We start from the raw sequence: 24,495 nt of genomic DNA on the forward strand, positions 1-24,495 counted from the left end.
GTTGTCATTGTCTTTTTTTGGTCTGCACGTCTAACGGTTATTAATAACGAGATAACAAGCAATTCAAACGATCTCTGAACACAGTTACTCTTTATTCAGTGTAAGCCTGAATGCTTCGACAACAAGATACTTGGAGTACGCATGGAATGAGGTGAGAAACGTTCTTAACCCCTCTAATGTCGGCCTAAGCCGCCGGGCATGTGAGACGTGAAACCGCCCGTATAGCAATATGGCGTCACTGTATGTAAGCGGCTTACGTAGGTGCAGAATTTGCAGATAACGGTTAGCTCGTAGGAAGCAACAGAAATATACCATCAATAACTTACGAACTCCATAGGTTTTCGGACAGTTAACAGAATTAATTACGAAAGAAAGTTCTCAGAACTATGGCCAAGCTTTACAGAAGAATGAAAGAGACGAACTGAGTGAAAAGAAAGCCAATCAACCTTTTAAGATCGCTAAAACACGTGAATCATTAGCACGAGCACGTCGCATCTTATGCAAATCGTGTTGTTATGTACGCTGAGCTGATCGCGTGTTGAATAAACTTGGCTTTATTGTCTTTTTTTGTCTACATTGGAACATTTCACGCAATAAAACAATACGTGTACTGTCAATGCGAAGATTTAATAAAGAATATAATTCTATCTCGGATCAAACGCTTAACTAAAGGATATAGCAAGTTAGGATATTGTATTGAATTATCATGATAATGAGATGGACGATATTCGTGTCGAGATGGGGGCTGCTCACGCATTTTTCTATCCACTTGAATGAGCCTCACATAGATGTCTTAGCAAACAATCCTCAAACAATATCTGTCTTTATAATTCCGCCGATCATGTAAACCGAGAACATCATTCTTAAAGGAACTGTGACTTATCAGAAATTGGATATTTTGAAGTCGCACATCAAGACGCGAAGTTAAGGTAATGTACTCGTAATTTGTTCGGAGTAATCATGAAATGTGGTAAGTTTTAACAAACTGAAAACGTCATCAGTGAGCCGATTGCTTTCACAGTTCATCTCAACTTATGGTCGTTTATTGAATCGATTGAATAGAGATACGAAGAAAATTCTGTGTACAGGAAGTTCTTTTATTTAATTTCATTGCCACAAACAAGTTACACGGCTATTCATATATAGCTAAGGGCTACATGCATATAATCTTCCAAGGGAAGCAGATTAATGAAACAAAATATGCGTGCCATTGCATTCAAAATAAGTCTGTCAGTGGTTTCCGTACAAATCCTGTGCTTTTCGTAGCGTTTCAGCTTACTCATAAGCTTCACTAAAGAATCTTATACCTATTCGATTTTAGAAACATTTGGGGTAAGTTTACAGACTTTGCCGTAGTTGTCACCGTGAATTCACATACGTTATGATTAACAAATAAGAAAATCTACCCCAGTTTTTCGCGAAAACTGAGTTTCGAACAATTAACAAGGTAGCCATGGTATCACAGTAAATATTACTTCGGGGACTGATTTTTACAAGTAAGGCTCATCTCTGCAGTATTTGAGACATATCACAGAATGTTTGTCTAAAGTGATATCAAATATTTTCTCTTTAGTCTTTAAGTTTAGAAACAGAGCGTGATCAAACGCAAACACACATCATGAGGTCATCGTAGTCTGGCGCGGTTCATATGCTCGATCAATTCATGGCCACTGCTTGATTGATAACAAAAGATATTGCTATTTTCTATGGCCTACTTGAGATTTAAGGGAATAATTTTGCATAGGAACCATTAGCACCTAAAAAAAGAGTGAACAAATAAACAAATACGAAGCGAATATGTGCGATGTGTTGAAAAGTCAAGGAAATTTTGTATTAGAGGATGTTTGACCCCTTTTTTTAATTCCGACTTCCTAGTTACGTATTTAGCTGTTAAAAAAAGCAATCAAATGAGGCTTTATGACGCATTTCTATGGAACATGGTGCATGGCTGACTGAACCGAAACCTTTGCGACCAGTTGACAATATAATAGATCGCGCGCCCCTGAGGCCACATTAAAACAAACATATTTTTTTAAAAAAAATCGCCTTAACGATGTTATGATGAACTCTGTTAGCTGAGAAATAATGACAAGGATTTGAAGAATAAATTTCCTTGCCCAACAGTCAGTGAAGTGTTTAGACGTCATAGTTTAACTGAAAATGTTTTTAGCAGCGCACACAAAGTTGCCCAGCCTACACTGATAGTAGAGTGGTCTCTAGTCAGGCTGACCGTGCCACCCTCAAGGGGCGCACGATCTATTGTCAACTGATCGCAAAGGTTCAGATGACATGACGTCCGTTTCAAAGTGACTTGGATAAGATTGCTGGGATATTAAAATGAAAATAAACCCCAAAAAATGTAAGATCATGAGAATTACTATGAAAAAGAGTCCTTTAGTTAGGGACTATTGCATAAACAGTCAGAGTTTGGAAAGTGTATATAAACATAAGGATTTTGGTCTTCTTACCAGCCCTAATTTATCATGGAACGCACATGTAGATTCTGTAGGTGCTAAGGCTAATAAGATTCTTAGTTTGGTGAAAAGAACATCATGTAGGGATTTAAAAGAGAACATTATACTGTAGTCTTGTCAGACCCTTGTTCGAGTATTCATGTGAGACCTGGAATCCTAATACACAACGTAATATTAATAAAATAGAGGCAATACAGAGGAGGGCAACTAAGTTTATTCTTTAATCTGATAAGGAATATTATATTAGGTTAAAGAAATTAAAATTACAAAGTTTATTTCATAGAAGATACATCAGGGATGTTTTTTTTTATTCAATTTAATGAAAGGGCACTATGATATGGATATTTCTGATAAGTTGTTGTACTGTAAAGGTCGTAGTGTGGATTATAATTTAAGGAAGAATGATTCTCTTGACCTGGTCAGCATGTAAAGTAGAACAAATATTTTTAAATATAGCTTTTAATTTTTATCCGTATTATTAATGAATGGAATAGTCTTCCTAATAATATAAAGGATTCTGTTAGTATTTCTAGCTTTAAACAGAAAGTCACTTCATTTTTTTGGAATACTTAGAATTTCAGATTTAATTCAATTTAATTTTTTTGTATTAAATTTTATACTCTAATAAGTGTTTCTTAATATTATAGATATATTTTGTTAGCTTACTGGGGAGCATCCCTAATATGGTCAGGCTAGGACGCTTTTGGATACTGCCTCTCCATCATCATTTTTATTACTATTCATTATTTATTTATTTATTTATTTATTAATTATTTATTTATTTATTTGGTAATTTAGATTTGGAGAAACTGTAATAAAATACTAAAATATTCCTGAACATCATGATCACACGTCATCCTCCGTTCTCTTCGTTTTGAAGAATTGTCAGAATTCCTATTTGCTTTGTCTCGATCTATCAGTTTTACTTTGACCATGGTTGAAAATCCTCCAAAGTGTGACCGCGTGACTGTTGTATCAGAGAGAATCTGACGAGGGGCTAACATTCGAAACATCGCCTTTAGTAAACTGATTACGCGACTGTGTGACTACGTTACTGCGTGACAGTGTTGATTATGCTGATTATTTCAGGTCAAAGGCTGTGCAGCAGTTTTACACAGAGGAAAGTTTTAACTAAACGAAGGAGTGTACTTCCCTTGAGGAAAACAGTATAGTTCGAATACAAAAATGGCCAAATTTTCCCTCAGGAACGAACTTGGACGCTACATTGTTGCAGTAAGTACATTGCACTTTGCTTGTTGTGTATGTCTGAAGTTTGTTGTAGGACAACAGTTATCGGCCGCTTCGTGGTTTCCTTCGAATTCAGCCGTAAATTGTTCTTTTTGAATCTTATACCCTTCAGATCTAGGTTTAAGAGTGTTCTAACCAGAGAGCTGTTGTTAGTACTATAATAAACTTAAGAGGTTTGTTCTGAGCGGATTTCATGATCTATGCAATGTATTTCAGTTTCCGATGATCGCTGTACATCAAATGAACAGTAGAATGTTTTCATGGCGAGTGAAGAAAGAGTTTAATTCTAGACTTGCATTCTTCATTTTTAATGCTCTTGAGTCTTTAAGCAAAGAAAATAAGCAAAATAGTGGTGGTAAAGCCTCGACGAAAAACGCTCTTTAAGTATCTTGAAATATATATTTCAGCGAGACAAAATTAATTTGCATTTGGACTAACTCTTCTAATAGCAACAAGCAGGGGTGGTTACATTGCTCGCCAACAGGCGGTAGTCGTTCGTTTTTCGATAATTTTCCCAATCACCCCAATCAGTTACCGTCCAATTCCTCTACTAATTGCGAAGAATTGGAAAATTTTTAGCGCATCGACCTCGACCAACTTGAGAGTGATTGTCTTGCTATACAACAAAATACTTATTAACCGGCCCTATTGTGCAATATTAATGAAGTCTGCTAGTGAGCGTCAACCTTTTTTTTTCGGAGACAACTGATGGATAATTTTCAGTGCTAATAGATTTATCTAAATACCTTATATTTTATGATAAAACAGGTAAGGTTTATTTCGATTAAATTTATATAATACAAGAAATGGCCAAAAATTGAAAAATATTTATATTTTTTGACAACAGAGATAGCAAATTATTTTTGGCCCAATCGCCGTATTATAGCTAGCGATAAAACAGAAACGGTAAGAAAATTGAGGGCTTGGATGAAGAGAAAGGCAGAAATAAATGTCTTTCAACCGCCTCCCGGTTAGCTCAATGGATAAAGCGCTGGACTGTTGTGCCGGAGGTCGAGAGTTCGAGCCCCCGGCCGGACCAACACTCAGGGTCTTAAAATAATTGAGAAGAATATGCTGCCTTTCTATAACATCAAGAAATGGTTAGATATTCTAGTCTTCTCGGATATAGGGACGAATAAATGGAGGTCCCGTCTCCTGCAGGGTTAGGGGCAGGAGATATTAATTTCCCACACACGAGATTACTGCGTGATGGATGTCCTCCCCTGGGGTGGGATGGGTGGTTAACAGGACCCCCGTTGATACCAGTGTTTACTACACGGAAGGGGCTATCCTGTATAAATATTGATGTCTACTCTTTTAGCTGTAAAACCAGACAATAAGCGGAATTGCGGGCTACGAAGACTTCAATAGCTCACGACGACGTGACGCGACGCATTATTCTGTTCCTGAGAAGCACTACCTTCGATGGCAGTGACCGGCTGACATATTATGACAGCCATGGCGGAAGTCGTGAGTAGAGCGGACTGTGATGATGACTTCCGCTAAGGTTGTGAAACGTCAGCCTCTGCTTTAATTTTGATGGCAGACCCTCTGAGGACTTGTCTCACCCAGACGATCAAACCACACAATGAAAGGCTACAGAGCGCACTTAGATCTAAAATAAACGGCTGGAAATTGTCCAAGAGATGATGGGAAGCTCGAAGAGAAAGACAAGGGAGACCTGCGTCAATAAAATAAGAACTGATTTGTAGCATCTTAAATACAGGCGCCCGATATTTTCAAGTTTATCTTTGGTGTGACTGCATAGCAAGAGGGCGTGAGGGTCAAGGGTTGCGCACGCGACGAACGCGCGCGCAGTAAAGAGAGAGAGGGAGTTCGCTCTCCTCGCGCGTTTTTCACTTTCCATGCGCGCCCCCTTAAGTTTTGCTACCAAGGCTAAATTTATTTCAATTTTTTTAAAGCGTTATTTTGGTATAATGCACTAAAACCATCGCGTTTAACTCCAGGTGCTCTGTCTGTGTTACTTTAAGAATGCTACTCTAAACAAGCTTATGATTTTATGATAGTGAAAAAAATACATCCCGAAACCTTTTGCACATGTGATAAGGAAATTCTTGTTTTTTTTTGTCTTCTGTTCTTACAGATAGCATGGATGGCAGTTAACATATATTTATTCGTCAGTGCCTACATATCTCTTCAGACATCCCCAACGAACTTCTACCTCAGAGTAATTGTCAAGGTACTGGTTTGAGTCTCTGATACCACTCTGATCGGCCATTTGCATTTATAGATATAATATCATTGATATAAATACATTTTAGACATCGATTATCTTTCTGTCAGAGATCTTGATCGATCATTACGTTTATTTTCTTGACCAAAACGAGTGTGAAGGATGAAATTTCAGTTTCATATCTCCCTAATATTCTTTAGGACTGAAAAAATACTCAACAAGTTGGCGTCGTCATTATTTTCGCGGCTACGAAAAAACTTGAAACAAAATCAGTTTCATTTTCCTTATGCGTGGGGTGTCCCTGTGGTACCCAGCCTGGCCAGTGGTCAGTAATCGAACTGGAGTTGCTAGTCCTTTAACTTTTTTACCCTAAGGTATCTGGGTTGTAATTCACCCCTTTCATTACTAAATTTTCCTTGTAATTTATTTACAAGAATTTGGTGTTATATCAGATCACACTGTGAGGCTGTTAATTCTCATCACGCGTTCGCGGTCAGTGTAGTGATATTATTTGGAGAATTTGCTTGAAAATCTTTCCTGGAAGTAAAAGGGTAAAACAAGAAGGAGGTCAATTGAGAGCAATGCCAGCGAGTTAGTCAATGGACAGCTATGGGGATATTACCAGATTACTCACACGTGTTGTATTTTATCTAAACAGGAAGGATTAGCTTTTGCCCGTGCTTCGGCTGCAGTGTTGAACTTCAACTGTATGCTTATTCTTTTGACTATGTGCCGTAACCTCCTGTCATTCATTCGAGGCCTCAGGGTACGTTAACAGTTTTACAGCAATGGTTTAACCTGATTAATCCAGAGCTTAATTCGATCATTAGGTTTGTCCAAGTCGTCTTTAAGAAAATGAAAGACGATCTGGATGATTATTTGCCATCTCTCAGACGATTAAGATCGAACGATTGTATCGGTCGAGTTCTATCCGATTGTCCGGGTCGTTTTATTCCTCGTCTATGTCGCGTTTCGTTTCGATTGCCTCCGAATGTTTTGAACGATTGGACCAATGTGGAGGATCGTAGGAGACCCTTGTCGAAAAATTAATTCTGTTCAGTGATCTTTATAACGCGCGTATCCTAGAAATGGTAGGTGAGAAAGGAACGATGGGAAGGTAAAGGTGAAAATCTTTCGCAGTCTCGTAACTTTCTCCCTACCACTATCCCACGCGCCCCCGTGCCACTCGCGAAACGAAGACGACTGGTAACGAGTCAGGGATTGACGTTGGATTTTTGATTGAGCGTAGGTTTTCTTAACGAACCAATCACAAGTTGGAGCGATGTAAATATTCAACACCACTCTCTTTAGACGTTGCAAAATGATGGGGTGGTGCATAGGACGGTTAACTAAACATTATGACTCCAGTTTGTCAATCAGCTTAATTTATGTGATTGTTTATTTGTATGTTCATTTATTTATCCTAAATTTATTTTTTGAAGTGTGGTACCAGTGTCCTTCGCCTTCTTGACAAGCATATGACGTTTCATAAGTACATTGCGTACATGATATGCTTCCAGACAGGTAACTTTTATTTTAGTAATTTGATTTTTATCCTCGCTGAGGGAATTTCGTATTGAAAAAAAAAGAAGAAATTGGTAGCCAAGTGAAACTTATTTTTGTTATTTTGAAAGATTGTTTTTTTTGTTTCTATCTACAGCCATTCACATAGTAGCACACGTTTTTAATGTGGAATTTTTCATTGACTCACATGCGAGTAAGGACGAGCTAGTTCAAAGATTGAACAGCTTTGAGGACCAGGGGAGTGAAAGTTATCTAAACCCCATACGGGATGCGAACGCTGTGAGTATGAAATTCCGTTTTTATCTGCTTAGATTTATTATGAATCTCAACGAAACCAAGGAAAGTGACAAAGCTTGTTGTGTCGTGTTCTTACGAGTGTGAAATCAGCGCCGCTAGGACTGGGGGCGGAGAGAGCGAAACAGACTCTCCTTAACTTTCACCCGGCCATCTTTTGTTAATAAAAAGATGCGATTTCGGGTAATTTATGTGTAATACTTTATGAGTTAATGAACCCTCTTCTCTTCAAGAAATTTTAATTGTGTGTGTTGTTACCAAACGTAATAGTGATTTCTAGCTTTTCTGATCAGGTTCCAGTAGTGGAGCTGTGGAAATTAGGTAAGTCATGAGGCTTGTGGAATGATTCTCAAACGAATCTCGACACATAAAAGGACTTAAACGTTCTTGAGAAAGAAGAGAAAAAAGAGTCCCTATGAGGATCGAGGAATCCGAAGGTCAGAGGTTCGATTTCTCATGTGGACTCGGAATCCGAAGGTCAGCGGTTCGATTCCTCATGGGGACTCGGAATCCGAAGGTCAGCGGTTCGATTCCTCGTGGGGACTCGGAATCCGAAGGTCAGCGGTTCGATTCCTCATGGGGACTCGGAATCCGATGGTCAGCGGTTCGATTCCTCGTGGGGACTCGGAATCCGAAGGTCAGCGGTTCGATTCCTCATGGGGACTCGGAATCTGAAGGTCAGCGGTTCGATTCCTCATGGGGGCTCGGAATCCGAAGGTCAGCGGTTCGATTCCTCATAGTGACTCGGAATCCGAAGGTCAGCGGTTCGATTCCTCATGGGGACTCGGAATCCGAAGGTCAGCGGTTCGATTCCTTATGAGGACTCAGAATTGTTTTCTTTGTCCCACGCTTGCCACAAGACGAAAAACATCTTTCTAAACTTCTCTACCGGGCTAAAAGCTTACCATATTTCTTGTACTATTGAAACGTTTTTATTCGTATCATATGCGTATACTTCAAGGACACTTGATGAGAAACTGGTTCTTCAAACTAGGCCAGAATCTATCTTTCAAGGGTGTAGGGTGCTGGTGACCCCACCCACAAGGGTGTAGGATGCTACTGAACTCACCCCCAAGGGTGTAGGGTGCTGGTGACCCACCCGCAAGGGTGAAGGGTGCTACTGAACTCACCCCCTAGGGTGTAGGGTGCTAGTGACCCCACCCACAAGGGTGTAGGATGCTACTGAACTCACCCCCAAGGGTGTAGGGTGCTGGTGACCCCACCCGCAAGGGTGTAGGGTGCTACTGAACTCACCCCCAAGGGTGTAGGGTGCTGGTGACCCCACCCACAAGGGTGTAGGATGCTACTGAACTCACCTCCAAGGATGTAGGGTGCTAGTGACCTCACCTCACCCTACCCCACCCGTTTTTGTATAAAAAAAAACAACTATTATGGTATTCTTTAAAATTCCAATACATCGATATTGTGGGGCCTCCGCTTTTTAAAAGTCTTGGTTCCCTTCTCCTCCTTGTTATTGGCATCTCACATTTTGCCAGCCCCTTCTATGGGGAAATTTGTACATAACGTTTGATTTTGTTTACCTGTATTATTTGTAGCGGCTGGTATTACTGGAGCTGTCATAACCCTTTGCCTCATTTTGATGGTATGTTTAAGTATGAGCTTAATTTAGCAATGTCGATTAGAACTAAACCACGCTTATAAAATAGCTAAGATGATACGCGCTTTCTAATTGGTTGATCAATGATCTTTTCATGAACTGACAAACCTACAGCTATATCTTATAGCACTAGACTGACTCTATAAGTTTGCAAGCATAGTTACCTTTCGTTTTTCTTCCCGAACAGCTTTCTTCTGCCACGGAACTAATCAGGTAATGAAGTTGTGTTTATGTTTTAGCGCTCTGATTTTCATGGTTTCGATGTTATCATGTTTAAGCGTAACTATCATGTTAAATTCTTTCTTCTTTACAGGCGGTCGTATTTTGAAGTGTTTTGGTATAACCATCATCTGTTTGTGATCTTCTACATTGGACTGGTTGTTCATGGAATACAGTAAGTATATTGACCAGTGTGGTGTGCTCTTTGATAGAATTACCCGTTAAGGTTAATCCCGAAGGTATTTCCTCCAGGACTGCAGCCGGGACCACGCTGCAATCCTTGCCTAACCGCAGCTAGATTCCCGCAATTCATTCCCGCAAAAGATTCCGCCGCGATCCTGCTCGGTACCCTCCAGTTTTTCCTGAACTGAATAAAATTGAATAAAATAGCATTTTATTGAAAAATATATAAGAACTTCCGTTGAGTATCTTTTGTTAAACTAATTGTTTGGTATGCAGTGATGAGTCACAGATGTCTGCTCAGGTATCTCTAATAGAAGAAGATAAATTGTTAGAGTATGGATGGGTATGGGTGTGGCTCGATCCTGGACCTTTCTATAACGCCGACAGATCGTTCTCCAATATCTGCCCACCGCTCGCGAAAAAAAAAAAAACACCTCTCTAGTACTAACAGATATTTATTCTCTCTAGGGGTGTGGTACGATTTCAGCAGAACATTGATGAACATGACCCTGAAATCTGCCACAAAAATTTGACCATGTGGGGCAAGGAGGGAGATTGCAAAGCACTTCCCAAATTTGTTCCTTTTGGAATGAATGTGAGTGACTCAGTCGTGTGTTTATTCACAGTCAACTTTTGCTTGGGATGTGTGAGTTCAATTGCCATTGAGGGAGTAGTCGTAGAAGCAGCTCTTTTGGGAGAAGGGGTTAACTATTTTGTTCGTAGTCATCAAATTATGGTGATCGCCTAAGATTTACAATTACTTAATGATATTCAAACAAGATTTTTGCGAGTGGGTAAACTAAGGGAAGTCTGAAACTCGCAGTAAGCCACATCCTTTACCACGCTTATTATTATTAAATCTACCTTTATCGTTAATTTTTCACAAACATCTGCCTAAGTATATTGTAAAACAGTAAAGTGAAAGAGACAAGACATAGAAGATATGAGAGAATCTAGTCCATTACCGTCAGATTACTGCTACTGCTCTACTGAAGCTCTACCACTGAAAAACAGGGGATTTGTGGCGAGCCAGGCCATCCATTAGCATGCTGATAGGTTGATCGATTTCGAATTTGTCTGGTGTGACGAAAGATAAAGTCACAGTCATAGATTTTACGATCCTATTAGTAGAATGTTACTTGTAAATGGCTTTATCATCTACAACTTCTTTATAGCTCAGTTGTCAGAGTATCCAAACGCGAAATCAGAAAGTCTGAGATTCAATTTAGCAGAGTAGACCCAGTTTTTTGTGTTACACTGTTACGATAAATACGTAAAAATCTTTCTTCATTCGATGAGCACGCGCAAAATTGAACATCATTCCTTTTATACTATCAACTATTTTCTCTTACAGACCTGGAAGTGGGTTGCTGGACCAATGTTCCTGTACCTCGTTGAACGTGGAATCAGATTTTATCGCTCATTCCAGACAGTTAAAATTATGAAAGTAAGCTCGACCGGTTTCCTGCTATTTGATATTTTCTATGAACGTCCGGAAACAGATGTCTTTGTGTATCCGACTGATATCATTTCTATAACTCATGCGTTAAAATCTCGCCAGCGGAGCCTCATATTCAATAAAATAAGGTATCCGTTATAACATGACACTTTGGTTTTCATGCGATGGTCCTCATTTCATGCGGACGAAAAGCCATATTTTATATGCGGAACAATCTGATTATGGATGCAACACAAGACAATACACTTAGGCGAATAGATAAGTTTAAAGGGGATAAGTTTCTAAAGAAACTTCGCTGTGACGAAGGGCTAACGCTCGAAACGTCAGCTTTTTAAGCCTTTACGGTGGCCAATTTATAATTTCAACCTAGTTGATATTACCAAATTATGAATAGATAAGTAGCCTGTTCAAATTCTCATAATGAGAAAGGCACTTTAATTAAACCAACTGGAGTTCCGTCAGAAGGCTCATCAAATTTAGGCATTAATATTATTTTACTGTTTATCTTTTTTGTGATTGGTTATTGTAGCTGCTTTCACATGTACAGTTAGGAGTTTATCACATTCAATTTGAGAATTCCTCAATCAAATGACAGCGAGCTAATAGTGACTGATATTAACTGTCATGTAGGTTGTTAACCATCCATCTAGAGTTATCGAGATCCAGATGAAGAAAGCTGGCTTCCATCATGATGCTGGACAGGTATATTAGTTTTGTTTGTACTTGAATCATTTTTTCGAATTTCTTTTTCAGCGGAGATTACTTCATAGAGAGGGGTACTCATTGGCAGTGTTACCGAGCTGCTCTCTGCGAGGACGTATTTCTTACAAAAAGACAACGCAATATGATAAATTTTACATTTACATAATCATCAAAGAGCTAATGGCTGTCCCTTTTTTCCTATTTTATTCCAGTACATTTTTCTGAAGTGTCCCAAACTCTCTCATTTGGAGTGGCATCCTTTCACTTTGACATCGGTGAGTAAATACTACACAGAACTATAAGCAGATATTTTGAAGATAAAATACTCCTTTGATAAAAAAATATTATAATTTTTTGTTACTTATTGTACTGTATATTGATGCTGTTTACATACCAACGTGTTCTACTACGGGTCGGTTGTTAAGAAAGTTCGAACCCAGGGAGAATATTTACGCTTAGCGTCGTTTTGCCTCCTGTCACTAGATGTCCAGTTCATAAATAATACAGATAACACGTATAGAAGTAGGCGCCCATATTGTGTGTACTGTACTAACAGAACACCACGAACATTTCCTTTGCTCCTAGGCCCCTGAGGATGATTTCTTCTCTGTACATATTCGAATCGCTGGGGACTGGACAGGTAGGATACTAATGTGAATAATTAACTGATTCACTCACTAAGTGTCTGACTGGTCTACTGTATGTCTGTATGATTGATTAATGCACAGAAGAACTAATTGACCAATCGTTTGACCAACTCTCAAGTTGATTGACTTACATCTGACTGATTGACGGACTAATAACCGACCTATTTGCCTAAAGAGTAACTTTTTGACTGATTGACCGAGTCACTGACTGACTGTTTGACTGACTGAGTCACCCGCTGATCAATTAATTGATTATTATCGACTGACATATCGTTTATAGGTGGACTGGCAAAACTTTGTAGCGGTGACGGAAAAGAAACAAGAAGCCTGGCTGATATGCCGAGGTACGTCTGTCGAGAAACTTGCTCTTTTCTTTGTATCTTTCTCGTCTCATATTCTATAAGTTTAGTGCGAGTGCAGCGAGGCATATGATATTAGGATCCTTTTGCGATTGGGGGCCAGACGACTAACATCTTGAAGTTTGCGAACGGGACTTTAAAAAATCCAGAAATCAGTCTATAAGTTATACTTTGTATTTGCAGACTTGCAGTAGATGGGCCCTTTGGAACAGCTACTACGGTAAGCCTGAATTGATTTTGTATATGTTTTAATGGTCTTGTTAATTTAATATAACCAGAAAATTCAACTGATAAGACAAAAGGAGAAACCGATACTTCAGTCTTACGCTTGCGTGAATCTGGCGGCACAAAGGCTCCTTCGCATCCCTCGTTTTGTTTGTTTTCTGTATTCATCTTTGTTATTGTTGTTTTCTCTATGTAGGACGTTTTTAAGTATCCCGTGATTATGTGTATTGGAGCTGGTATTGGGGTAACACCCTTTGCGTCTCTCCTGAAGTCCATCTGGTAAGTTTGACAAAAATGGTTGACATGTTTTTAAAATAAGGTTTTTAACGTCAAGTAACATTACAAGTAGCCGACAAAATATTTTTTTAGGAGGCAAAATGACATCTTTTTCCTTTCGACCGCAATTTTCATGAAATCTCAAGTTGATGTTATTTTCTACCTCCTCTCGTTAAAAAGAAGAATAAACTTGTTAATAATTTCCTCTTCGCCGAAAAATGTTTTTTCTTAATACCTCCTCCCCCTAAAGTTCTACATTTGCTTATCAATTAGTGAGGAGGATTTTGTAATGTTGTCATTATTTCACCCAGCTGATAGGTTCATATGTTCTCTTCAACTGTTTGCTTGATAGTGTATTGAAATTGTAAAGAGAGGTGGAATGTTGATAACATGTATTTGACCAAAGTTTTGCTAAAGCGTGCTTGGCCCGGCTTATCTTACAGGTATCAGTATTATCAGGACAACGTTAACCCAGTGGTTAAAAAAGTGTACTTCTTTTGGATTTGTCCCGACACGAACGCGTTCGAATGGTTTACAGATCTTTTGCAGTATCTTGAAGAAAGAGTAAGTGATAGCTGAGCTCATGCGTTGCAAAATTCCATAACGGAGTCTCGTACCCTACAAGTCCTCTTAACCTATCTTTTTCAATAGAAATTTGGCTACATGGCCATAGATCACATGATTTAATGCGCGGTAAACGTTGCCAAATACATATGATGATAAAGCTTCGCTGAAATTAGATATTATTCTCTGTGGCCAAACTCTAGAATCAATAGTAGGCATGCGACAATCCTATGCATTAAGTTATCGATTGATGGTGTATGCTCATAAAGTAATAGCGGAAATAATGTAACATCGGAATACTCCAAAAAGTAAAAGAAATCATCACTTTGTGAGCATAAAAATATATTTGTCCAACGTAACGTAAGTGATTTCATATTGGAGGCCGGTTGTCTGACGATCGGGGGCGAGTTGTCTGGGGCTAATTGTCCAGGGGGCGAGCTGTCTAACATACATATATACATACCTACATAAATATATATATATGTGTGGTAGGCAAAAAAAAAAAAAATAGATATATATTCCTACAGACCTGTTTCGTGGTCGCCCACTCACCAGGGGATTTTAATGGCAGAATAATGCAATACCATCGCTTATATACTTTAGTAATTGCTAATTAACATGGTTTATGCAGTATGAAAAGTGTCTAGTCAGCTGTTGCGTAGGGGGGGCTTTGTTTCTGTGCCGGCAGGAAGAGAGGAGTTCGTTACGCTTGTTGAGTGTTGATAGATCTGGGTGGCAGATGATCAAGAATTTCTCTTTAAGGCAAAGGTTGCATCGTTTGCTTGCGCTGTTGTGGGGCAGGTGGAAATTAAAGTGAGGAATAATTTATCCAACGTGATTGTAGTTAAGGAAATTCTCGAGAAATCTTAACGGAAAATGGTTCAATTCAATTCAATTCAACAAAATTTGAAAGCATTTCTGGTGCGATCCTCTATCGATTATGCTTTGCGTCATTTTCATTGGTATATAGCATTTAACCAATGTCTACATTTTCAGATGGTGGAAACTGGAAATGGAGAATTCTTGGAATATAACATTTACCTCACCAGAGGTTGGGGTCCAAATATGGTAAGTAAAGTTCAGGCAGGCTATTTTATAACGATATAAATTCCAAATAGCCCTCATTTCCTCAACACACTAATCACTTTATAACATCATTCCTAATCTGTCCTCAGGCCCGCACCATTGTTCTACACGAAGATGAGGAGACGGACATAATCACCGGATGTAAACAAAAGACTCGCTATGGTCGACCAGAATGGAACGGAATCTTTGGCGGAATTGCTCGAGCTCATCCAAGGTATGTAGTTAATGCTAATAGAGAGGAAATCAAGAAGGGTGGAGTTGTTTCACTCGTAACGGGGAGGGTCAAAGTGTTTGAGAGTTTTTTTTTTTTTTTTTTAATGTTTATGACGATTTGACAAATCTCGTTCTTTAATATTGCAGAACAAACATTGGAGTATTCTTTTGTGGTCCAGCTGTCCTTTCACATCAGCTTCACCAAACAGCCAATGCACATAGCAATGTTGTTGAAGGAACAAAGTTTTACTACAACAAAGAAAATTTCTGAAGCTTTGGACGCGATTACTTTAAGCAATTTTCGAAGAAAGCAACATTTTTCACCTTTGTTTTATCATAGAATAATCTAATACTTGTTGATTGCAGTTTTTTGTTGCTGTACAAAATTAATAGAATTTAAACATTTAAAGAATCCACAATACACAAGGTAATAAAAGCTACTTTTCAACTTCAGTTTCTTAGATCGCATAAAAACATTGAGTGGACGTAGTTTGTTACTTCGTATTTGACGTTTGCATGACTGAATGAATCATCGTGTTGATGTATTCCTCTAGCCATAAAAATTCAAGGCTTTGTTAGATAATTTGCTTCAGTAGTTCTTTTAATCATATTTATTAAAAGTAAAATTGAAGTATTTAGTTAACGTGATATTGTAATTTTATTTCCTAGGAATGTAAAATAAATTTAAATACACCCCATGAAACTTTATTTTTCTATTTATTTGCGTTCTTTTAGAAAGAAATCGTCGGACCTTAAAATTGTTTGTAATATCTAGTGAGTTAATTTTTTGTAACGTTACTTACATTGTTCGTAATGTTGTAGACCTAGGTGCATTCAATAAAGAATTCCCTTTCATATTTTTTTAAATAAAGTTCTTGCACTATAACCATGGAAGTGGCAATTGATTCAGGTTGAAATTAACCCAAAAAGATGTTTTTCAACAATAAGTTGAATCCTTGAATTTTCCCTCAGGCAGACTAGCTTTCATTATGTAACTATCCAGGTATCGTTTATTGTCGTGACATACAATCTACGAGACTTTTCAAAACGGCTGCAAAGGAAACTCCAACTATCCCAAATAAGTAAGCGCTGGAAGCTAGATTCGGTGTTACAGTTTCGTTATGAAATTGGCCTGAAATGTCTTTCAGGTAGAAGTTTTTCCGCTTGAATTGATTGCGTGACCCAGACTAACGTAACAAGATGTTGTTTTACTTCTCTTTCTTGCGTTCTTCTCTGAAGCTCTGTGAAGCGACAAAGGTCCCTAAGCAAAGAGAAGTTATAGAATCATGAAAAGCAAGGCGCTATAGAATCACCTTGTTAGCGAAATAAAATGAAAAGCATTTAGTAGTAATCACCTTTCATCGAAGACGACATGTGTCACTTTGCTGTCAAAACTGTCGCTGATCTGTGCACCGTAAATGCGCAGTTTCAAACCAATAAGCTCCAAACTGCAATTAGGAATTCCCTAAAAAAAAAAAAAATGACCACAGGGGAACATTTGAAGAAGTTTGTTTAGTTGCTTTCTACGGCCTAAAATCTTGCGCTTTTAAAATGTGGCAAAATAAGCGCCGATGAAAAGGAACAGGCAATGAAGACTAGCTGATTCAATTATTGCTCAGCTGTTGGGGCATTTATATAAAGTGAGGTTTCGCCTCGACTCAGATTGGTTCCTAAACAGAAGACACTCTCTTTTCAGACACCCCTATCCAAAGATACCTTCACTTAAGAAGCACAAACTTTGACCTCGATTGACAACAAAGCCTCTACGACCCTTGCCCCTGTTAACTTCAATGAAAGAGATACCGCTGTCCAGAGCCGGACATTTTGGAGCTAAAAGCTCACACTCACTCACCGTTGATTTATCCCCAATCACAGTGAACTGATCAAGGTACACTCTAAGAAAGAAAATAAAATCCTCGCGAAAACAAAGTTAACATCAGGTAATTAATGAAAATAATCAAAAGACACAAACATAGTTAGTCGGAATGTTGACAGCGTACATACACAATCATTAGGAATTCCAGTTTGGTAAAAAGCTTTAAAACGGTAACATATAAATTATTTTAATATCTTAACTTTTTTTTCAACGGATCAACTGCACCTCCCTAATTTACCTGCAATGTTTGAACAAACCAAAAGGCGAGTTATCGGAAAAATAACGTTGAGATATTTCCAGTATTTCATCGGTTGAAAGAGGAACTGCTGAGTTCTATGAAGCAAAAAAGAAAAAGGGATGAAAAAAAGAACCTCCTTACCAAAGTCTCTACACAAACGGAAAAATGAGAAGAGGGACGCTGGGAGCGAGTGTTGTCCCTCCTTTAAGTGTCACGCTGTGAGAAATTCGGAATTCGTGGACATTCATACCATTCAATGATTGGATAATTCTCTCCGAAGGTTTCAACAAAGATTTGACGATCTTTCACTTTCCGTTTGTAGTATCATAATTGTTTTCAACAGAATGGAATATTTAGCTTGAGTTTATACCAGTATCGCCAAATAAATCGTTCTTTACCTTGCTTTGAACATTGTTAAACACTTTTCTGAGTGACTCAGCTGTGGCAAACTCTGTGTAACTGTCTCCATGTTGATCAAACTCCTCGGCAAATTTATCCGCAGTTCGGGACGAAGAATGAAACATATCACTTGGAATCCATGGCTCAAGCTCGCCACTTTCCTTTTGAGCAACAAAAATAGTGATCTTGATTGATATAAAACTGAAATAAATACCCTACAAGATTGAGTGCATCCCAAAGAAAGCGATGGGGCACATGTTTAGCAACGTTTACCGTGCTGGAATCAGCAGCGAGAAGTCTGGGCTCGAAACCTGACTACGTCGATGTGTTCTGCTCTGAGGCGAGGCAGTTTACCCGTGCACTAGCCCTCTCCAGAAAAGAGTATACATGTACATGTAAATGCGTTGCAATCGACTGTCAGAGAAGTATGACGAAACGATGAGGTTATACCTGCTTTAATTAACAAATGGTAAACACCACAGCGTACATAATTGAGTTATGGATGCACGCGGGAGGTTGCTAAGCACGAAAGAAGCGTAAGAGTCGCTCGAGGCGATAGCCTCGAGCGACTCTAGCTTCTTGAGTGCTTAGCAAACCTCCCAAGTGCATCCATAACTCAATAGTGTACGCTGTGGTGTTTACCATTTGTTTTATAACATAACATTAACACATTGTTGCTAAAGAGTTCCCTTTTGTTTAACAAATCTTACGTGACCAGAAAAAAACAAGCGCGCGCGGAAAAATAGTCTTTGCATTTGCTCACGTCAGCAGCGTACACCCATGGGCAAATGGGGGACGCTAAATTGACCAATCAGAGCGCGCGCTTTACTTTGGTTATGTTATAAACTAACATACTAACCCGTAGAAGCAACCGGGAACAGCTGTAATATCTATGCGAGTAAGTCTCGTTTGTAGACTTTCACTTTTCAAAGAAACCAAGCCCTCCTATGAAAGTCGAACCTTAAGCTTCAAGAAAGGTTGATAGATTTATCAGTAACAATTAGCTAGCGGGGGAATAACCCTTCAAAAACTTTATTCTTGGTACATTCTACAGACTGGTTTCATTGACACAATCTACAAACCTGAGGTGTTCCGACTTACCAAGCATTTAATAAGCCAAGATGCCTTCACGACATCGTATTTGTTCTGACTAACGGGAGGAAACAAATTACAAAAGCATTAACGTGTAATTCAGAACAATGAGAGCAATAGGGTTAAAGAAAGAATCTAATGCAGCTCCAGTATTACATGGAACATCTACTGTAGACATGGCTAATGTTTTTAATCTACTGTATAAAACCCTACCTGATGATATTCTTAACTCTAACGTTGATTCTCTCCGCCACAACACAGAAAGTGTCAGAACCAGGGTTCTGAGTCAATGTGCCTCCATTCTGTGGACAAATTATTTAACAATACGCGACTCAACAGAAATTGGTGAAAAAAAATATCGGTGCGCGTGCACTCAGATAAGCGTGTTATTCACCACGGCGGCAGTTGCGCGAAGGCCGATTTGGGCTAACTCAGGTTTAAATTTTAACTCGGGTTTCTATATTTCCGGCTCTTTTCAGGAGCCGTTTTGGGATAATTTTTCCACTTTTTTTTAGAGCATTCAATCATCAAATTGTAGACAAATGGAATTAAACTGAATTTTCTTTTAAAGCTTTCAGATCTGAAGTTAATTTTCACACTAAGCCTGGGTTATCTTAACATACCTTTGAACAACTAGGCTCAGGTCTTGTATCAAAGGTTTAGGGTCACGTGACAATGAAACCGCATGCCTCCAGGGTTTGAAAGTCAGATATTTTAAAATGAAACTGATTAATGATATTACAAACACAAATACAAAATACCTCGGCAACTTTTTTTTCTAAGACAGCCTTGGCATGCGAGGAAGGACCATTGACAATATAAAATTCCTTATCCCGGAACATTTGCGAAACCTGGAACACGAGTTTCATGATCGATTAGAAGTTCTCATTTTAATCAGAAGACGGACATTTACCAAACTGCACCAGTGACTAACCTCTTCAACTGATGACACATCCGCCGGCTTGAAATGTTTGGCCACTGTCCGTGATTGTTCAACCCGTGCAGCCTCTCGCCTTCTTTTCTTGGCTGGTTCAGATTTCTGTCCTACATTTGCATGTTGGTATGTGAGCTTTCCCTGTGCCACCTATTAAATACAAGTAACCAGTAGGAATAGAGCAAGTAATCCGGGATTGTAGAGGCTTTGTTTCCACACATTCTGTGATTGGTGTAGAAAACTCGCGCCTTTCTCTCGACCAATCAGATGCAAAACTAACACCAAGCGCGGCCTGGTCACCAGGATTTTCCCGCGCTCACGAAAGTCTGCTCGTTATTTTTTCAGTTTCCTACGGATAGTTTCCTTAGTTTAACTGACTGTCGTGATTATTTTGGTTTTCGTTTTATGAAACTCAATCGCAATGTGCTCGAGCTCGCTCCAAATCTTAGACACACAATTAAGTTCAAGCTCTCTTGACGGAGACTACAGACACAAACTTTACTTTCTCTCACCGATTTCAGCCTGGTCAGTTCGTTAAGGTCCAAACACTCGTACCACATCTTGTCAGTGCGAACGGCTTCCAGCCTTGGAAAGCGAAGAGTCACACCAGTTTTAAACCTAAAAACGAAAGAACACAAATATGTTTTCGGATCAAGGGTAATATTGTGATAGACTATGAGACAAGACCGAATGATTAGTGCACGTAAATTCAAATTAAGAGGCCTGGGTCCAAGGCATAGTCAGGTCCTTGTGTTGTGTCCTTGACACATACTTCTAACTGCTCCTCTCTTCATTAAGGAGTAGGAATGGGTGCCAATAAACTGTCACTAGAATCTGACGAAACGTCGGGGTGAGGGAGAGGAAGCATCCTATTCAGAGAGAGTGGCTTTAATACTTTGGAAAACTGGCCTTCAGTAGATTCACCTACGACTTTTTGGAAAGGCTCCTACATTAAATGCGTTATAGCAGCCCTGGTGGTTTTGCTATAGTTACTCAATGTTTAAAAGAGATGAAAGTGTCCGCCTCGTGCCAGACTTACTTGTCTGATGTAATGATTTCTGCAGCTTTAATCTGAACTATCTTCGATTTGGACGGATCAATCCACACATCAGGTTTTTCCTGAGCGGTAACAAAAGAAAAAGCTGCAAAATCCAATTGTAAATACACACACACACACACTCTTATGCTTTCATATTTGTTTGTCTGACAGTCGTTGGAGGTCTTCCTTGCAGCCTAGTCCCCAGTACTTGAGATTCTCTCGGTTACCACGAAAAGACTGGGAGGGATAGTTATGTCACGGCTCATGGTAGGGCCCAGGATTGACCGAGCTGAGTCTCGGGTATTGGTATAGATATGCAGGGCAGCTTAGACACTTAGCACCGGAGGACAAGATCCATAAAATTAATTAAGAGGAAACGTAACCAGTACCGAATAAAGTCAAAACCTAATCTCTCCTACCTTGAACCCAGGGGCCAGAATAATATGTTCTGGAGGCTTTTTAGTATCAAATGCATTCCAGTGTGGACGCAACTGTTGGTCCAGTTCACGCAACTCATTCATAGTGTAACCAGATCCCACCTATGTGAACAGGACGTGACAGGGCCACTTATAAGACAAAAAGTAAATTTATATAGCACAGCATGCTACTATGAAAAAGCTTAGCTACTTCAAATTCTAAAGACTAAGTGGAACAGAGGTAAGGGTAACAAGTCGTTGTCTAACCCACCTCCACAAAAAAAACTGTTACCTTACAGAAAGAGTGGAACACTTTAGGATGTTCACCCGGAATGTTCGAAGGAACTGCCACAGCACACATAAAATGAGATGTCATTCCACTACGGCGCTGCAGTTGAAGAAAAAGTCACCATCATTAAGACATCCTCCGGTGGGATTTTTGACTTTGACTTGTTCTTTCTCTTCTTTTTTTTTAAGTAACTTTAAACAAAAAGTTCCTCTTGACTCAGAAGAATTCAAACAACCATCCCAAAGGCGATTTAATAAACAAAAGCCTGAATATATAAAAGTTATGGAGGGAAACCCAACAAAAGAACGAACGAACATACTAACTCTGCACACAATGGATTGAACAAACAGACGAAAGAACACGCGAATAAACGAAAGTGAGCTCACATGAATGACACGAACATTTTGAATGAATAGGGAAAATAAATCCAGATGCTAACGAGATGCGTAAAGAATGACCAAACACAACATAAGTAACAGTCTCCTTACCCCAACTCCAAAATAGCCACCAACAATGACAAGATCCAGCTGAGGTCAAATTAAAAGCAACGTTAGTGTTTTTTTCTGACCAAAAATCCAATACAAAATCAAATTTGGCTTGTCACATCGACGATAAGTAATTCTAATAATAATAATAATAATAATAATAATAATAATAATAATAGTAATAATGATAATGATAATAATGATAATGATAATGATAATGATGATGATAATAATGATAATGATAATGATGATGATGATGATGATAATAATAATGATAAAGATAATGATAATGATAATGATAATGAGATGAGCTGCCCCTTGGATCACTCTACAGAAGCTAGTAGGTAGCAAAGCTAAAGGTGTGCTTAAGAAGATGCAGAAGGCGTGTCTCTCAGGAACTCTAAATACTGCGCGTACTTTTTAAGTAGTAATTTAACTCGTAGGCAAACTCTGGAAAGAAGAACAATCTTACCTATATATATATATATATATATGAAGCATATATATATATATATTATATATATATATATATATATATATATATATATATATATATATATTACTACCACGTACAGGCCCCTAGTGGCTCTGTAGAGATCGATAGGCTTTTAATCACAAAAGAGGCTTATTGGAGTGCTCAGTTGTTCTCTTTGGCACCCCATGGTTTGAATAAAAGAAAGGAATTTCATTCAAAAAATAGAATTTGCTATAATTAATTTTCCATCTTATATTAGGCGCTACTAATTGATCGTTCAAAGGCTCTTTTCTTGGATTTTGTCGGCCCTTTAGGTGTGAATTGGACTCAGAGTCCCAGCCAAGGGATCTTTTTATGATTAGTATCATTTAAGGGCCCCTCCAGGGATTTTGTTGCTAATTTGCCCTTTCGGGCTCCAAAGGCCTTGTTTTGGGATTTTGTTACGGTTTACAGTTGTAGTTAAAAGTGGGCCTTCCCTTTTTTAATGCTTGCCGCATTGCTTCTTTGCAATTGGTTACGCCACCCATATTAACATATTTAGTATTCTTATCTCTTAGTTTTTAGGGTTTGTTTCTTGTATTTTGTCCATTGCTTTCCTTGTAATTAGGTTTTTTGTTATCTTTTTAGTAGCACCAGTTCTAAAAAAAAAAAAAAACTCCAAAGATATATTATATAAAATTATATATATATGTATTAATAAGTTTTAATAGGTTTTATGACGATGATGTTAGTTTTAAGTTGTAATGTTAGACTTTGCTTCTATTTTATTCACTGATCAGCTTATGGGCTACGCTTCGGTGCCTCACTTTTATCGTATATGGCATACAGATGTTTTTACTCCATAATAATAATAATAATAATAATAATAATAATAGTAATAATAGACATTTAAGCTGAGTCACTAGATATTACATATGAACAGTGGAACTAGAATTGATTTCCATAGAACATTATTGAACATTAAGACATTCACAGTATTTACAAATTCCTTTAATTATTTTCACTCATTTCTATTTTTAATTGTATATATGGATCTTAGTCGATGCTGTGGCTGGCCATGGCTTATCACCCAGCCACAGCTATAGTCTTGTTTTTATTTTGGGCATCTAGATGTATGAACTGCCGTATAATGATAAACGATGACAATGACGATATAGATGATAACGAGGACTATCACGATAACGATAATGATGAAATAAAGATAATAATGATAATAAATTACAATTATAACAATAATGATCAGGCTAGAAATAAAACATACCTCATCACTGAGGCTGTCGACATATTCTGGTTTAATCTTCACCCAGCCACTGCCTGTTGTACACAGGAAACAGAGGCAATTGGAATAACGAACAATGTCAAGTAAGCTAGTTCACAATAAATCAATGTAAATGCACAGCAATCAGTTATGCACATACCACTTCTTGAGTTTGGTTTATAAACAGAGGATGGTGACTTCACAACCAAGCCTTCTTCCCTCTTGTCAATTGCAGAGTTAAGAGCTTTCACCACGTCTTCACTACAAAGAAAACAAAGTCTCTTTGTCAATAATGGAGGAATTCTAATCTGAGTGTTTTCAATCCGTTCAGTTTTGCTTTACTTTGACAAGCGATTGGTTCAGAAATCTCGCAAAATTTTCTCAACCAATCAGAGGCAAAACTACCCCCAACTGAAATAAATTTTTTTTTTTCGAGAGTTCCTTAGTTTCTTGGGATACTTTCATTATTTCTGATTGGTTGTTGAGATTACTTTGGTTGTGCTGTATGATATTAAGTTGGAATATCTTCCAAACTTTTAGCTTTTACTATTTTATATACAGTTCTATTATACATACTTAGAAATGGCTTCTTGTCTCTCAACAAACTGAAGATATCCAGGCTTCGGCTTCAGCATTCTACAACAAATTTAGAAGAACATGCAAAACATATAACAAAAAAAAAAAAAAACCAAATTCATCAAATATGCCA

General features: G+C 38.4%; 2 protein-coding genes and 1 pseudogene across 6 annotated transcripts in view; 2 read left to right on the forward strand and 1 right to left on the reverse strand.

The window, feature by feature from the left end:
- On the forward strand, positions 1 to 16,171 carry LOC111341825 (NADPH oxidase 2). 2 transcript variants are annotated; one of them, XM_088748809.1, is made up of 22 exons: positions 1 to 151; positions 3,564 to 3,707; positions 5,827 to 5,922; positions 6,575 to 6,682; positions 7,359 to 7,440; positions 7,577 to 7,719; positions 8,028 to 8,055; positions 9,291 to 9,337; positions 9,540 to 9,565; positions 9,666 to 9,746; positions 10,223 to 10,349; positions 11,109 to 11,201; positions 11,844 to 11,915; positions 12,128 to 12,190; positions 12,501 to 12,555; positions 12,843 to 12,906; positions 13,105 to 13,141; positions 13,343 to 13,425; positions 13,866 to 13,986; positions 14,983 to 15,054; positions 15,162 to 15,286; positions 15,433 to 16,171. In XM_088748809.1, the coding sequence occupies exons 2-22, from the start codon at positions 3,660 to 3,662 to the stop codon at positions 15,554 to 15,556; spliced, it is 1,695 nt and encodes a 564-aa protein (XP_088604935.1). In that variant the 5' UTR covers positions 1 to 151; positions 3,564 to 3,659; the 3' UTR covers positions 15,557 to 16,171. The 2 variants fall into 2 exon arrangements, with proteins under 2 accessions (XP_088604935.1, XP_022804580.1); XM_022948845.2 differs by lacking the exon at positions 1 to 151 and adding an exon at positions 754 to 929.
- Positions 1 to 24,495, forward strand: part of LOC148740617 (uncharacterized) — a 1,045,961-nt pseudogene that overhangs the window by 222,007 nt on the left and 799,459 nt on the right.
- Positions 15,986 to 24,495, reverse strand: part of LOC111341824 (DNA ligase 4) — a 14,966-nt gene continuing 6,456 nt past the window's right edge. For 3 of the 4 annotated variants that reach the window (XM_022948843.2, XM_088748808.1, XM_022948844.2), the window contains 17 exons: positions 24,363 to 24,422; positions 23,947 to 24,047; positions 23,790 to 23,842; positions 22,057 to 22,095; positions 21,572 to 21,667; positions 21,283 to 21,402; positions 20,864 to 20,943; positions 20,337 to 20,442; positions 19,825 to 19,974; positions 19,652 to 19,741; positions 19,104 to 19,192; positions 18,900 to 18,948; positions 17,798 to 17,959; positions 17,400 to 17,494; positions 17,138 to 17,180; positions 16,641 to 16,750; positions 15,986 to 16,546 (listed from right to left, as the gene is read on the reverse strand). In XM_022948843.2, the coding sequence (XP_022804578.2) occupies positions 16,405 to 16,546; positions 16,641 to 16,750; positions 17,138 to 17,180; positions 17,400 to 17,494; positions 17,798 to 17,959; positions 18,900 to 18,948; positions 19,104 to 19,192; positions 19,652 to 19,741; positions 19,825 to 19,974; positions 20,337 to 20,442; positions 20,864 to 20,943; positions 21,283 to 21,402; positions 21,572 to 21,667; positions 22,057 to 22,095; positions 23,790 to 23,842; positions 23,947 to 24,047; positions 24,363 to 24,422 (1,585 nt within the window). In that variant the 3' untranslated portion in view covers positions 15,986 to 16,404. The remainder of the gene's footprint in view (positions 16,547 to 16,640; positions 16,751 to 17,137; positions 17,181 to 17,399; positions 17,495 to 17,797; positions 17,960 to 18,899; positions 18,949 to 19,103; positions 19,193 to 19,651; positions 19,742 to 19,824; positions 19,975 to 20,336; positions 20,443 to 20,863; positions 20,944 to 21,282; positions 21,403 to 21,571; positions 21,668 to 22,056; positions 22,096 to 23,789; positions 23,843 to 23,946; positions 24,048 to 24,362; positions 24,423 to 24,495) is intronic. The other variant, XM_088748806.1, reaches the window with a different exon arrangement.

Source organism: Stylophora pistillata, chromosome 2, assembly GCF_964205215.1.
Source record: "Stylophora pistillata chromosome 2, jaStyPist1.2, whole genome shotgun sequence".
In the NCBI taxonomy this organism is placed as follows: Eukaryota; Metazoa; Cnidaria; class Anthozoa; order Scleractinia; family Pocilloporidae; genus Stylophora; species Stylophora pistillata.